This window comes from Denticeps clupeoides, chromosome 1 (assembly GCF_900700375.1).
Source record: "Denticeps clupeoides chromosome 1, fDenClu1.1, whole genome shotgun sequence".
Lineage (NCBI taxonomy): Eukaryota > Metazoa > Chordata > Actinopteri > Clupeiformes > Denticipitidae > Denticeps > Denticeps clupeoides.
In genome coordinates, this window is record NC_041707.1 from 1,736,827 (window position 1) to 1,750,914 (window position 14,088).

Below are 14,088 nucleotides of genomic sequence, written 5' to 3' on the forward strand. Positions count from 1 at the left end.
ATTTAACCATCACCCTTGGTGAGCAGTGGGCACCATGACAGGCGCCCGGGGAGCAGTGTGTGGGGACGGGACCTTCATCAGGGGGACCTCAGTGGCACCTTGGCGGTTCGGGATTCAAACCCACAACCTTCTGATTACGGGTCCACTTCCTTAATCACTAGGACACCACTGCCCCATATAAACCATGTATACACTCATCACATTAACACACACACCCTGCACACACTCATCACATCCACATAAACCCATGACATTTTTTCATCACACAGATACACTCGCTCCACATGTGCATGACATCTGAACACACACCCTGCACACTCATCACAGCTGGTCGACAGGAACTGACCACTGATCAGTGAGCTACAGGTTCCATGGTGTAGGTTTGTGATTGTCACACTGTGGCCAGGTCGTGTCAGGTTGCGTTTTCATGTCACACTCCTGCCCCTTACTGGACATATTTCCCCCCTGCACTGCACCGCTTCTCCATTCTTCTTCTCCTCCAGTCCCATCATCACATCTTCCTTCAAGTAATTATAGTGACCGTGGTGCGTGTGCGTGTGTTTAGTTTGGTTAAGCGTACTGGTTGTGTGTCTTACGTGAAGTAAAGTAAAAAGTTCTGAGGTGTGTGTTCTGAATGCGCATGACAGAGTGTGTGTGTGTGTGTGTGTGTGTGTGTGTATGACATATCCAGCGTAAAGTTAATGTCCTGTGGGTTTCTCCAGGCCTCTCGAAGAGAGTTCAGGGCAAACCTGGACGAGGTCATCACGCTCAAGTCAAGGTATTCTACCTTGGACCAGGTAAACACACACACACTCACACACCAACACTTGTATGCACACACACACACACACACACACACACACACACCTACATCCCAGGAACCGGAAGAGCATGCTTTATCTCTTTTGATAATTTTTTCCATGGTGCTGCTGCACCTGTTACTGAGAAACTTCGGAAATTGCCTCCGTCTCACACTCGTGGATCAGCTCCGCCCGACGTTCTCTTTCAGTCTAGGGAAACGGACACTTAACCCTCTAATCCGGCTGTTCCTTAGCAACATCATTCATCAGCGGGCGGTCACGTGACCACGGACCTGACTGTGGCGTGTAATAAGGTGGGCCGATGTTTGAAGGGCGATGGCATTATATTTTAATAGCAGGACATTAACACACACACACACACACACACACGTGGCGCCAGGTCAGGTGGTCAGCAGCAGGCTCCGTCCGCTCTTGCCGCCGTTTGGCTGTTTGTGTCTCCTGGTTTGGTGGCGCTTTGCGTGCCCTCGGCCGCTGCGTTTGTGCCGTTGCGTGGTCCGTGGTGACGGCAGTGTGGTGGTGTCGGTGTTGTGTTACCTGTGTTGTAGGGGGTGGGGGTGAGTTGTGGGTCCACTGCTGTGTCTGTTGTAAACCCTGTTGTTTCTGTCCGTGTGGAAGCTCCACTCTAGGCTGGAGGGGCTCAGGACTGAGCGGCGCGGCCACCGGACCTTCGACTCGCGAGTAACTATTCCACCCGAGCGACAGGAGACACGTCACCCTCCACCCACCCTCTCTCTCTCTCTCTCTCTCTCTCCCTCCCTCTCTCCATCCTCCATTAAACGTGTGCGGTGTGTTCAGTGTTCCGTTTGGTTCTGTAGACTCGTCCGTCCCGTCTAGACGCTTGTGTCTCTGCTGTTTTGTTTCTTTTCTGTTTTCTGCTGCACTGCTGTAGGAGCTGCTCGGCCCGAGCTCCACCTCCACCTCTCCATCCGTCTCTCTCTGTCCATTTGTTTACCTCTCTCTCTCTCTCTCTCTCTCAGCCTGCCACTCGTCTGTGTTTGAGTTCTCGCCCTCGCACACTAGTTAAGAGGCTCTGAGGTTTTTTTGTAGAGGAGCCCCTCCCTCTAGGCCACGCATCATGTGTTGAGGTCACAGGTCATACGGGGGTGGGGTGGGGCTTAGGGTGGAGGTTCCACCTGAAACACAGTAACGGTTCACAGACAGAACCAGACATGAACTCAACCATTCGTGGCCTGAGGGAAAAATATTTTATTGTATTGCTCTAGTCTGTATTATTATTATTTATTTGTTTTGTATTATTATTGTTGTTGTTATTATTATTATTATTATCAATACACCTGCACAGTTAGTTCTAATATTCAGAACTGCTCAGTGTTATATGGTGCTTGTTTGGGTTGTAGCTTTCTGACATGAATCATAATGTCATCCTGTTGTCATGATTATGATGATGATAATAATAATGATGATGATGATGATGATGATGTGGCTGTAGAACAGTAGAGGAATAGACGTGACCGTTGTGGTTCTTCTGTCCGTGTGAAATTGACTGTTCTGATTCGGTCACCAGGGAAGATGGATGGAGAACATCGGCTCCTCCCGTCTCACCCAGACCACCTCCTCTTCTCCTGTCCCTCGTTCCGCAGTCCTCCGCTTCCTCAACCTCCTCTTCCTCTGTCTCTCTCTCCTTCTCCCTCTTTATAGGTGCAGTCACGATGTGGCAGCAAAGAGAACATCCTGAGATCCAGTAAGTGTGTGTGTGTGTGTGTGTGTGCGTTGGGGCAGATGAATAGTTCTGTCTTGAATTATAAAGACTGTCTATTCTGACGTTTTTCAGGTCATAGCGCGGTAGACATCACCAAAGTGGCCCGGAGGCACCGCATGTCACCCTTCCCCCTGACCTCCATGGACAAGGCCTTCATCACTGTGCTGGAGATGACCGCAGTGTTGGGGACCGAGATCATCAACTACAGGGGTGAGGAGCAGCAGATCATCAGCGTCTCGTCCTTCCTGGACACACACAGGCCACGCCTCATTTCATTCTAGAGTGTGTGTGTGTGTGTGTGTCACTGTCCCATCATCGTCACCAGATGAATTAGTGACTGTAACCACGCCACCAGACCAACAGATAGTGTGTGTTCATTAGCGCTGGGGGACTAACTGGGAATTTCCAGTTCCAGAGCATCACACACACACACACACATCTTCATGCAAAGGCCTTACCGAAATTGAATTATCTCTGCATGTCCTGGTGAGTAGCGGCTGGTGTTCTTGGAATAATGAAATGTTCAGATAATAATTGATTTTACTGAGGATCCTCAGGTCCTTTGATGTACACCATGAACATCTTCAGATGACTTGCCTTCTGAAGCTCCATCTTCATGCTTCGTCATGTTGCTGTGCGCTTGTGCCGCAGTTGACTTCTGTGTTGCTCTGTGCGTATTCATGTCTGTGTATTGGTATGTGTTTTTGGGTGTGTGTGTGTGTGTGTGTGTGATTGGGGGACGTTGTGTGTAACGTGTCTGAGTTGCCCCTCCTGCGTACAGCAGGACTCCGGGCCGCTGAGCCGAGCCTCGCGCTGCACCATAAAACCGTGTGGCCCCTCCCAGGCCTGGACTGGAAAAAAGCCCCTCAGTCGGCCACCCTGGGGCCAAAATCCAACAAGAGAGGTGTAGCCCATGCCAGCCCACCCCCCTGGCATCACACAGGTACAGCACTGGGGAAGGGGGCAGTGGGCACAGATAAGCAGAGGGCCAAGCAGAGCGCAGTTCCACCCCCAGACCAGCAGTGGCCTGTAGAGCGCCGCTGCTTTCCCCCGCTGCATGATGCGGCTGCTGCTTGTGATGTTGCCATGGTAACGCCGATGCCATCGCTGTGCCCACTTGCTCCCCATGCTGCTCAGCTGATGACCTCCGGCGCCAGTTTCTGCACAGAAACTGATCCCAGGCGCAGCATGGAGACCAGTGGGGTTGGAGGGGAGGAGCTTCCACCTTCCTCATGCTTTCTCTCCTGCCATTTTGTTTTTAGAAGGCCCTTCCTCCACCGTCCGACCATCCGTCCGTCCATCCGTGTCTGTTCCTGTTCTCATTGCTCTCGCTCACTGCTGCCATTCCTTCACGCGTACTCATGCCGAATTCCCCAACAGTTTATATCTGTGCTAAGGTCATTAAAACTAATAATCAATGGTGCTTTTAAAGTGACCGACTTGCATTAGTGAACAGCATATTTCCACATTTCCAGCTACCATAGTCATTTGCATTAATAATGTCTGATGCGGAAACTGTACGTAGTTCTACTGTTCAAGCTGCTGGATTACGATTGTTGATTATAGTTTGCGAAATTCAGCCTCGATGTCACCACACTGATGAATATAGTGGAAGCTGTACACATTTTCTTTATGGTCATTTAGTCCCTCCAGTTTTTCGCAATTTTGCAATCATGTCAATTCCTGCAAAATCAGCAATTTAGTGCATATTTTCAATCCTAATGCACAATTTTCGCCAAAAAATTACCCCGAAATCACCCCAAAAAATTGGGAAATCATGGGGGAACTGGTTAATGTTCGTATTGTGAGAAAAATACAAACAATATGATCAGGGAGAACATGATTGTAGTAAGTTAGTTAGTTCCTGACTACCCAGCAGAAAACAACACTACAAACCATTAGCATCCTTGGACCATTAGCCATTTTTACGTTTTTCGTAGCAGGATAGTTGCAGGTTGACTTTTCTCAGCTACAATCTGGACTCTTTTTCTGACTCAAATTTTTTTTGTTAAATGGCTGGACTGATCTCCTTTGTTGTTTTATTGTGCTGGTATCCATAGTGTTTGAGTTGAGCATGAGCGACAAAATGACTGCAGTAACACACAGGTATGTGTGTGTAAGTGTGTGTCTCATATTTCATGATATCTTATCCTGTATCCCCCTGTAGATGGGATGGGTCGGGTTCTGGCCCAGGACGTTTATGCCAAAGACAACCTGCCCCCCTTCCCAGCCTCAGTAAAAGACGGATACGCTGTGAGAGGTGAGAGGTCGCCACCATGCAGGCTGTACTCACCCCCACACACACACACACACACACACACCACCACCTTCTGCTGCAACTCACCCTCCCTCAATCACCCTGTGTGCTTCTCAGCCGCTGATGGACCCGGCGACCGCTTCATCATTGGAGAATCACAGGCAGGAGAGCAGGTAACACACACACAAGATAAGTTCATTATTCATACATTAGATTAGGATCGAATTTTCGACCTGGACCCTGACCCGAGGAATCAGGATTAGAGAGCGATGTGCTGCAAGGTGCTCATTTAGTGTGTTTGTGTGTGTGTGTGTGTGTGTGTGTGTGTGATTATTCAGCCCACACATACAGTCATGCCAGGTCAAGTGATGCGTGTGACAACAGGCGCCCCCATCCCATGTGGTGCTGACGCTGTGGTGCAGGTTGAAGATACCGAGCTGCTGAGAGAATCTGAGGATGTGAGTTCTCACACACACAAACACACACACACACGTCCAGGCTTCCAGGAACTTCAGCTGATGTTTCTGATGTGAATGTGCAGGGTACAGAAGAGCTGGAGGTGCGAATTCTGGTTCAGGCTCGGCCTGGACAGGACATCAGGTCAGGTCACTCAGCAGCAGTAGCTGAAGTGTTCCAAAAAACACACACACACTCACACACACACACACACACACTCACACTTCACTAACCAACCAACATTCTCACAGGCCCATCGGTCATGACATCAAGCGAGGGGAGTGTGTTCTGGCAAAGGGGACACACATGGGCCCGTCTGAGATCGGGCTGCTGGCCACCGTAGGGGTCACCGAGGTGGAGGTGCAGAAGTTCCCTGTGGTGGCCGTCATGTCCACAGGAAATGAGGTGGGCATGACAGAAAGTGTGCCACACATGACACACACCACTTAACTAGAGCTTTAAATTATTAAAGGCGTCTATTTCTAGAGATTGTTAAAATGTTTATGTGTGTGTGTGTGTGTGTGTGTGTGTGTGTGTGTAGCTCTTAAACCCAGAAGATGATCTCCACCCCGGGAAGATCAGAGACAGTAACCGCTCCACACTGTTAGCCACCATCCAGGAACATGGATACCCCACCATCAACCTGGGCATCGTGGGGGACAAGTGAGACACGCATACACACACAAACACACACACAGTGACAGTGTTAGACACACACACGCTGTTTTTTTTTCTGCCCTGTAGTCCAGATGACCTCCTGAATGCCCTGAATGAGGGGATCAGCCGCGCTGATGTCATAATCACTTCAGGAGGGGTTTCCATGGGAGAGAAGGTAGAAACACACACACACTGATTACAGAACACAATCTCACAAAGCAATAAACTAACAATGAATCTACAGTCCTCCTCTCACACCGCACCAGTGAGATGTCACCAGTAGAAATAAATATGGGAAAAACTATAAAATACAAATACAGGATAACAGCCAGTACCTGGGGCAGTGGCTGCCCAGAGCGGGAGGCAGCGGGTAAGGAGACGGCCCCGTAATCAGAAGGTTGTCCATTCAAAACCCGAGCTGCCAAGGTGCCACTGAGCAAAGCACCGTCCCCACACACTGCTCACAGACTGCTCACCAAGGCTGATTGGTTATATGCAGAGGACACATTGGACACACAGATGCTGACCACCAGGGGGCAGAATCACCCCCTTCCCGAGGGCTGAGTTGAATATAAAGATGTTCTGTTTCAGGACTACCTAAAGCAGGTGCTAGATATTGACCTCCATGCCCAGATCCACTTTGGCCGCGTCTTCATGAAGCCAGGGTGAGTGTGATTTATACATTGGTTTTATTCTGCATTCACACACACATGGCAGTGGTGGTCTAGCGGTTAAGTAAGTGGCCCTGTAATCAGAAGGTTGCCGGTTCGAATCCCGATCCGCCAAGGTGCCACTGAGGTGCCACTGAGCAAAGCACCGTCCCCACACACTGCTCCCCGGGCGCCTGTCATGGCTGCCCACTGCTCACTCAGGGTGATGGGTTAAATGCAGAGGACAAATTTCACTGTGTGCATCGTGTGCTGTGCTGCTGTGTATCACATGTGACAATCACTTCACTTATTACATACACATACATACATGCACACACGTATGAAATAACTATAAGCACAGTGACCCTTTCTCCTCTCCAGTCTCCCCACTACTTTTGCCACGCTGGACACTGATGGTGCCCGGAAACTCATATTTGCGCTGCCAGGTATGGGTTCATGTTTATGCATGTGATGTTATGTGTGAACATTCATCTGTTTATGTTTGCATGCGTTCATGCAGCCGTGTGTGTGTGTGTGTGTGTGTGTGTGGTTGGTGTCGGTCCGTCCCCTGACCAGCTGCTGCTGTTCCGCCCTTTGTGCTCCAAGCTGTCCCCATAGAGCCGCCCTTTATCCAGTCCCGCCCACAATCAATCAAGAAGCCCACATGTGGACCCTGAGCCTTCAGATGGATATCAGCCCTTCCCCTCCTCCTGAAGAAGCCCACCACCAGCCTCCCATCGATCCTGTTCGAGAACGTTCCTGCTCTGTGCTCCTCCCTGCTCTCCTCACCCAAATATGCCCGCGCCTGGAGAACCCGACCCTTTGTGGCGTGTGATTGGGCGACCAGGCTGTGATGCGCCCCTCTCTTTCTCCCACTCCCGAAGGCAATTTTACCTTCAGAGACACAGGCCCCACCCTCCTTGAAGCTCCGTCCATGAGTGACAGCGAGGCGAGCAGGCAGCCTGTTATCCCCCCGCCACGTGGAAGTAGGTGACCTCTGACCTTTATGGAGGTAGACCGTGTTAAGCTCTGAAACGACTCAGCGCGGGGCCCTTCCAGTTTGTTTTCCTTGTTTGACCCATCCCTCTCTCCAAGCCCACCCATTTACCCCTGGCTCCGCCCACTACCAGTTTTATGGGAGTTTCTGCGGTCGTAGTAACAGCAGCAGCAGCGGTTGATGTTTTCCATGAGACACGCCTCATCCCAAAGCACCATTTACTGTGCTACAGATGGTTCTGCCCCTTTTCATGTCTATGACGTCCCCCTTCCCAGGTAATCCCGTATCCGCCGTCGTCACCTGCAACCTCTTCGTCATCCCGGCTCTACGGAAGATGCAGGGAATCCTGGACCCGCGGCCGACCATCATCAAAGCGCGGGTAAAAACCACACACACGTCTCATCGTTTCATCTCAGGCATGTGGTCAGAAAAAGGCACGCCACGGTGTGATGTCACCTGTGCGCCCACAGTTGTCATGTGACGTGAAGCTGGACCCACGACCAGAATATCACCGCTGCATCCTGACCTGGCATCATCAGGAGCCGCTGCCATGGGCACAGAGCACAGGTAACACACACACACACACTCACTCACTTATTTTTCCTCCACGTCCACCCACGTCTGTCCTCCCGTCTCCTGCAGGGAACCAGATGAGTAGCCGTCTCATGAGCATGCGCAGTGCCAACGGCCTGTTGATGCTGCCGCCCAAGACTGAGCAATACGTGGAGCTGCACAAAGGAGAGGTGGTGGACGTCATGGTCATCGGACGACTCTGATGTCCCCTCAGCAGGAGCCCAGTGGTGCATGTCCACATATCATTTCTATTCTGTAATATGCAATGGCACGGCAACGTTTTTTTTTTTTTTCTTCTTCAGATTTGAACAGAGACTTTGAGTCAAATCAAAAGAAATGTTTATGAAACTATTAATTTAAAGAGTATATTATTGCAGAGAGAAAAAAAAACATTTTACAGTAAGAATATAAATGATTTATTCTGTATTATATTATTGTAATTATTCAGATTATTATAATTCTGAAGATCATCACTGTCTTTATCGTTAGCAGCCATCACGTTGTGTGTTTCACTCTGGAACTTATCAATGCTGTAGCGTTTCAGTAGGAACCCGCCATGTCCAGCTCCAGGATGTCCTCGTCTGGCGACGTGACGCACAGCAGTGGAGTCGCAGGGGGCTCCCATCAGTGTTGTAAAGCTTCATAAGGCTTCATTAGACTTGTTTATCACTTGAGTTGTGTTCATGTGCCCAGTGCCAAATCCCTCAGAAGCTCAGAGATGGATAGCAGGGTCAGTCATGCCCACATCTGTTCTGGAGCTTCCTTGTGGTCAATTTACTTGACATCTATGACCTTCCTGGACCCCTTACCTGCCCCACCCCCAGACCACCCTTTTCACCTTCTTTCCTACATGCACTGTCCAGGCCACCCTGTGTCAAAAGGAACTATGGTATTGTTTGAGTTAATATCAAATATCTAAACCTGAGAGAAAACAGCTTATTTATGTGCTGAGACTCTTTTTAAACGTATTCCATATATAGATCTATAATACATAATGCGAGAGGGGGATGATGACAATGTGAGAGTGGTGATGTACAGATCTGTAACCAGCACTCATATATGAACATACTGGAGATCAGAAGACTCCTGGAGAACTATGTATTATAATATCATTTTCTGTAATGATAAGAAAATGACTTTAAATTAAAACCTCTCATTATTAAAAATGTATTTGTTTCTTTCTTTTCAAAGAATATGTGCATGTGGCATCACTCTGTAATCATATTTTGTAACTCTTATCAGAGTAAGAGCTATATGTTTTATATTATCCATCACTCTGAACATCTGCACAGGAAACCAGCACAACACTTATAGGTATATCAGAACAACACTGAGCATCACTCTGCACCGTAAACCAGGACATCACTCCAAGCATCACTCTGTACAGTAAACCAGGACAACACTGAGCATTACTCTGTACAGTAAACCAGGACATCACTCTGAGCCTCACTCTGTGCAGTAAACCAGGACATCACTCTGAGCCTCACTCTGTGCAGTAAACCAGGACATCACTCTGGGTTTCAGCCTACAGAGTAAACCAGGACAACACTGAGCATTAGTCTGTACCGTAAACCAGGACATCATTCCAAGCATCACTCTGTACAGTAAATCAGGACAACACTGAGCATTACTCTGTACCGTGAACCAGGACATCACTCTGAGCATCACTCTGTGCAGTAAACCAGGACATCACTCTGGGTTTCAGCCTACAGAGTAAACCAGGACAACACTGAGCATTAGTCTGTACCGTAAACCAGGACAACACTGAGCATTACTCTGTACAGTAAACCAGGACATCACTCTGAGCATCACTCTGTACAGTAAACCAGGACATCACTCTGAGCCTCACTCTGCGTAGTAAACCAGGACATCACTCTGAGCATCACTCTGCGTAGTAAACCAGGACATCACTCTGAGCATCACTCTGTGCAGTAAACCAGGACATCACTCTGGGTTTCAGCCTACAGAGTAAACCAGGACAACACTGAGCATTACTCTGTACCGTGAACCAGGACATCACTCTGAGCATCACTCTGTGCAGTAAACCAGGACATCACTCTGGGTTTCAGCCTACAGAGTAAACCAGGACAACACTGAGCATTAGTCTGTACCGTAAACCAGGACATCACTCTGAGCATCACTCTGCGCAGTTAACCAGGACATCACTCTGCATAGTAAACTAGGACATCACTGAGTATCACTCTCTGCAGTAAAGCAGGACATCACCCTGAGCATTACTCTGTACAGTAAATCAGGACATCACTCTGAACAGTATTTTACTCAGTACATTAACAGTACATTACTCGAATGAGATTTAATAGCAGGTTTCAGTAAGGTTAAAGGTTGTTTTTTTTTTTTTTACAGATTTATCTTTGTGAACATCTGTATTGGCGTGTAATTGTCTGGGTTTTACATTTGATAAATCGAGCAGCTCCAAAAATAAAGCAGTAGCGCATAAAACAACAATTAATTTAAAAAAAAGACTATGCCCGTTGCTGTACGGCAAACGCGCTCACCGTGCCCCACTGCACTGTGGGAAATGTAGTTTCCAGTCCTACTTCCGCCGTTCAGTCTGAACCCGTATTTACTACAACTCCCGCCTTCACCATAGTAGCGAATAGCGCGCCACTTCGCCTCCCAGTAAGCCGCCTCGGGATTGGCGCGTTTCCCTTTGCCTCGGAAAACGATTGTCCCGCGGCTGCTGTTTACGTTTCTCGTGTGTTCCTGACGTTCTGCACGCCGCCTTCGTTAGTTAGCTAGCGAGCGAAATCCCGGGCTCCTGGTGGCCGGGCGCGATGCCGGTCCACTCGCGGGAGAAGAAGGAGAGCCACCACGACGACATGGACGTGGAGTACGCGGAGCAGGAGGGCAGCAGCTCGGAGGAGGAGGACTCGGAGACCACGTCCGTGTCCGAGGATGGGGACAGTTCAGGTAACGGAACCCAGGCAGAAACGTGGTCCTGCGAAGGCGCTCCGTGGACGCCGGCCGCTAACCGTTCTTCTCCCGCAGAGATGGACGACGAGGACTGCGAGCGGCGGAGGATGGAGTGCATCGACGAGATGAGCAACCTGGAGAAGCAGTTCACAGACCTGAAGGACCAGTGGGTGTTCAATTTATGTGCTGGCCGTCTCTGTTCGGTTCCGCGCTGGATAAAAGTGTCTGTTCCTCAGGCTCTATAAGGAGCGGCTGAGTCAAGTCGAGGCCAAACTGCAGGAGGTGATCGCAGGCAAAGCCCCCGAGTACCTGGAGCCGCTGGCCGCCCTGCAGGAGAACATGCAGATCCGGACTAAGGTGGCCGGTACGTGTCTCACGACGACTCTTCAATCAGCTGATCTTAGGTGGATTCTGGGGAATATCTCGCGCTATTTTACATGGTACAGGAACATCAACATGAGATGAATCCGCGTGCAACTGGAACCTCCACTCCTGGCATTTCAGGCAGAGTAAAATTGCAATCCATGACAGACCGATCGCAGCATCTCGTATTTCAACTCGGTTTTTACATTTTCAGTGAACTGCAGGATATCGCAATATGTACAGTATCACGACATCTCGGCATATAATCGTATCGCTGAGATCCCCTAGTGGATTCGGCAACATTTTGATGGTTGGTCACAACCATCACAACCATCTCCTTCACAGAACTGGGCTCATTTACACCATGCCATCGGTGTTCCAGGTGGGAACAGCTCTGCAGCGTTTATGAAGTGAAGTGAAAGTGATTGTCATTGTGATTTAACCCATCGCCCGGGGAGGTGTGTTTAGGGACGGTGCTTTGATCAGTGGCACTTTGGCGGATCGGGATTCGAACCGGCAACCTCCTGATTACGAGGCCGTTTCCTTAGGCCACCACTGTTAGAAAACAGTCAGCCACAATGCAAGACTCAATCCCAAAAGTTTAAAATGGTCATCTGCTTTTCAATGGTTCCATCGCCTGATGGAAGAGATGAGGGAGATGTTTTAATCCTGATATTAATGCGCTGACATCCATCAGGAATTTACCGGGAACTGTGTCTGGACTCTGTGAAGAACAAGTATGAGTGCGAAACTCAGGCAGCTTTTCAGCACTGGGAGGTGAGTTAGACTTCTGCAATGGTACACGCGTGCGTGTACACACACACACACACACACACACACACACACACACACACACTTACTCAACTCTCTGCACTCTGCTCGTGTGTGAAGAGTGAGAAGCTGCTGCTGTTTGATACGGTTCAGAGTGAGCTGGAGGAGAAAATCCGCCGCCTGGAGGAAGATCGGCACAGCATAGACATAACCTCCGGTAGTAGCCTAGTGGGTAAGACACTCGCCTGTGAACCAGAAGACCCGGGTTCAAATCCCGCTTACTACCATTGTGTCCCTGAGCAAGACACTTAACCTTAAGTTGCTCCAGGGAGACTGTCCCTGTTAATACTGATTGTAAGTCGCTCTGGATAAGGGCGTCTGATAAATGCTGTAAATGTAAATGTAAATGGTACGCAGGACCACGCCCGCCACGTCATGGTGTTTTTTTTTTTTTTATTTGCTGTTCCACTGGTGTTTTCTCCACTCTCTGCTTCTCTTTACAGGACTGTGGAGCGATGAACTTCAGACGCGAAGAAGCAAAAGGAAAGACCCTTTCAGTCCAGACAAGAAGAAGAAGCAGGTGGTTGTTTCTGATATCCTTCTGAGGAATGATTTTTGACCCTCCTATCACCAGAATTTCACCGCTCCAATCGTCATATTTCTTTAATTCGGCCACGACCATATATAGTTTACATGTTGGAAGATCTGGACATTCTTGAGGACTGGACGGCCATTCGGAAGGTAGGCTTCTGGTTACGGATGTGCTCTGTACTGGTGTTTGCTATGGTTTTATGAAAGATGTCTGATCTCTTGTAGGCGATGGCCACACTGGGACCTCACAGAGTAAAGCCGGACCGTGAGTTTCGCTCTTTCATACTCGATATGCTTTATTGTTCTATAAAGAGTCATACCGCTTTTTCCCTTCCGTGCATTCAGCGGCCATGCCCAAGAGCGAGAAGCATCAGCATGTGGCACGCTCAGAGGAGGGCCGCCTGTTTTATGATGGCGAGTGGTACTGCCGTGGCCAGAGCATCTGCATAGACAAGAAGGATGAGTTTCCTACCAGGTAATCATATGAGAAGTTTTTATGTTATTGTCTAAATTGTATTTTAATGCCATAATAATGTAATTAATCCTTTTTTTTCAGCGCCATTATAACCACCATCAACCACGATGAAGTCTGGTTCAAGCGGCTGGATGGCAGCAAGTCCAAACTGTACATCTCTCAGCTGCAGAAGGGCCGATACACCATAAAACACTTTTGACCGCGTCTCCCAGACACGACCCTCAGCCGTTCTGTCACACGGTCTTTCTTAGACCTTTTCTCTGAAATGAGTGACTGAGGTGTGGAGATCAGACACATGGTCTGGGTACAAATGCTGTCCCACCACAGTACTTTTTTTATTCAATTTTTATGGCACAGTCCAGCAGTATCAATGCAGATAACGGTTATGTTTGTGTTTGTTTTTTTAAATGTGGTTCAGTTTGTTTTCATATAATTTTTTTCAGATAATTTTTTGTGAAGTCTGTACAACTTTTCAAGAGACACAGGCCACCAAGATCAAGTTCAAAATATGCCTTTTATATAAAGTATATTTCTATATTTTGTATCATACTCTGTATACTGACCTCCATTTACCTAAGTATTTATATTTGTGTGTGTAGTGTTTGTAATGTGTGTGTGGATACACATTTATTGTGTTCCTGTTCAAGTGCCAAAATCTAAAATGCTGTGTCATAAATTGTCATACATAATTCTCTTAAACTATGTCTGATCTGAAGTAATAAAAAATATCCTGGTGTTTGTATTTTAAATGCTGTACTTCAGAATTCTTAGAATCTTGTCTATAGGGCGCCATGGTAGTTTTATTGTATAGGTACCATTATCT

General features: G+C 48.4%; 2 protein-coding genes across 16 annotated transcripts in view; both read left to right on the forward strand.

The window, feature by feature from the left end:
• LOC114784770 (gephyrin-like) overlaps nt 1–9,297 on the forward strand; it is a 29,605-nt gene extending 20,308 nt beyond the window's left edge. For 3 of the 15 annotated variants that reach the window (XM_028970429.1, XM_028970465.1, XM_028970540.1), the window contains 18 exons: nt 723–797; nt 1,437–1,499; nt 2,481–2,523; nt 2,614–2,751; nt 3,323–3,484; nt 4,709–4,801; nt 4,916–4,971; nt 5,137–5,256; nt 5,340–5,398; nt 5,506–5,659; nt 5,796–5,917; nt 5,999–6,086; nt 6,503–6,576; nt 6,943–7,007; nt 7,446–7,547; nt 7,834–7,937; nt 8,029–8,125; nt 8,201–9,297. In XM_028970429.1, the coding sequence (XP_028826262.1) occupies nt 723–797; nt 1,437–1,499; nt 2,481–2,523; nt 2,614–2,751; nt 3,323–3,484; nt 4,709–4,801; nt 4,916–4,971; nt 5,137–5,256; nt 5,340–5,398; nt 5,506–5,659; nt 5,796–5,917; nt 5,999–6,086; nt 6,503–6,576; nt 6,943–7,007; nt 7,446–7,547; nt 7,834–7,937; nt 8,029–8,125; nt 8,201–8,334 (1,749 nt within the window). In that variant the 3' untranslated portion in view covers nt 8,335–9,297. The other 12 variants (XM_028970501.1, XM_028970547.1, XM_028970475.1 and 9 more) reach the window with 9 other exon arrangements.
• Nucleotides 9,298–10,788: 1,491 nt separating this feature from the next.
• LOC114791519 (breast cancer metastasis-suppressor 1-like protein-A) lies at nt 10,789–14,014 on the forward strand. The gene is made up of 10 exons (XM_028982173.1): nt 10,789–11,062; nt 11,141–11,231; nt 11,302–11,429; nt 12,126–12,205; nt 12,320–12,431; nt 12,703–12,792; nt 12,876–12,940; nt 13,016–13,055; nt 13,136–13,265; nt 13,347–14,014. The coding sequence occupies exons 1-10, from the start codon at nt 10,927–10,929 to the stop codon at nt 13,462–13,464; spliced, it is 990 nt and encodes a 329-aa protein (XP_028838006.1). The 5' UTR covers nt 10,789–10,926; the 3' UTR covers nt 13,465–14,014.
• The last annotated feature ends 74 nt before the right edge of the window (nt 14,015–14,088 follow it).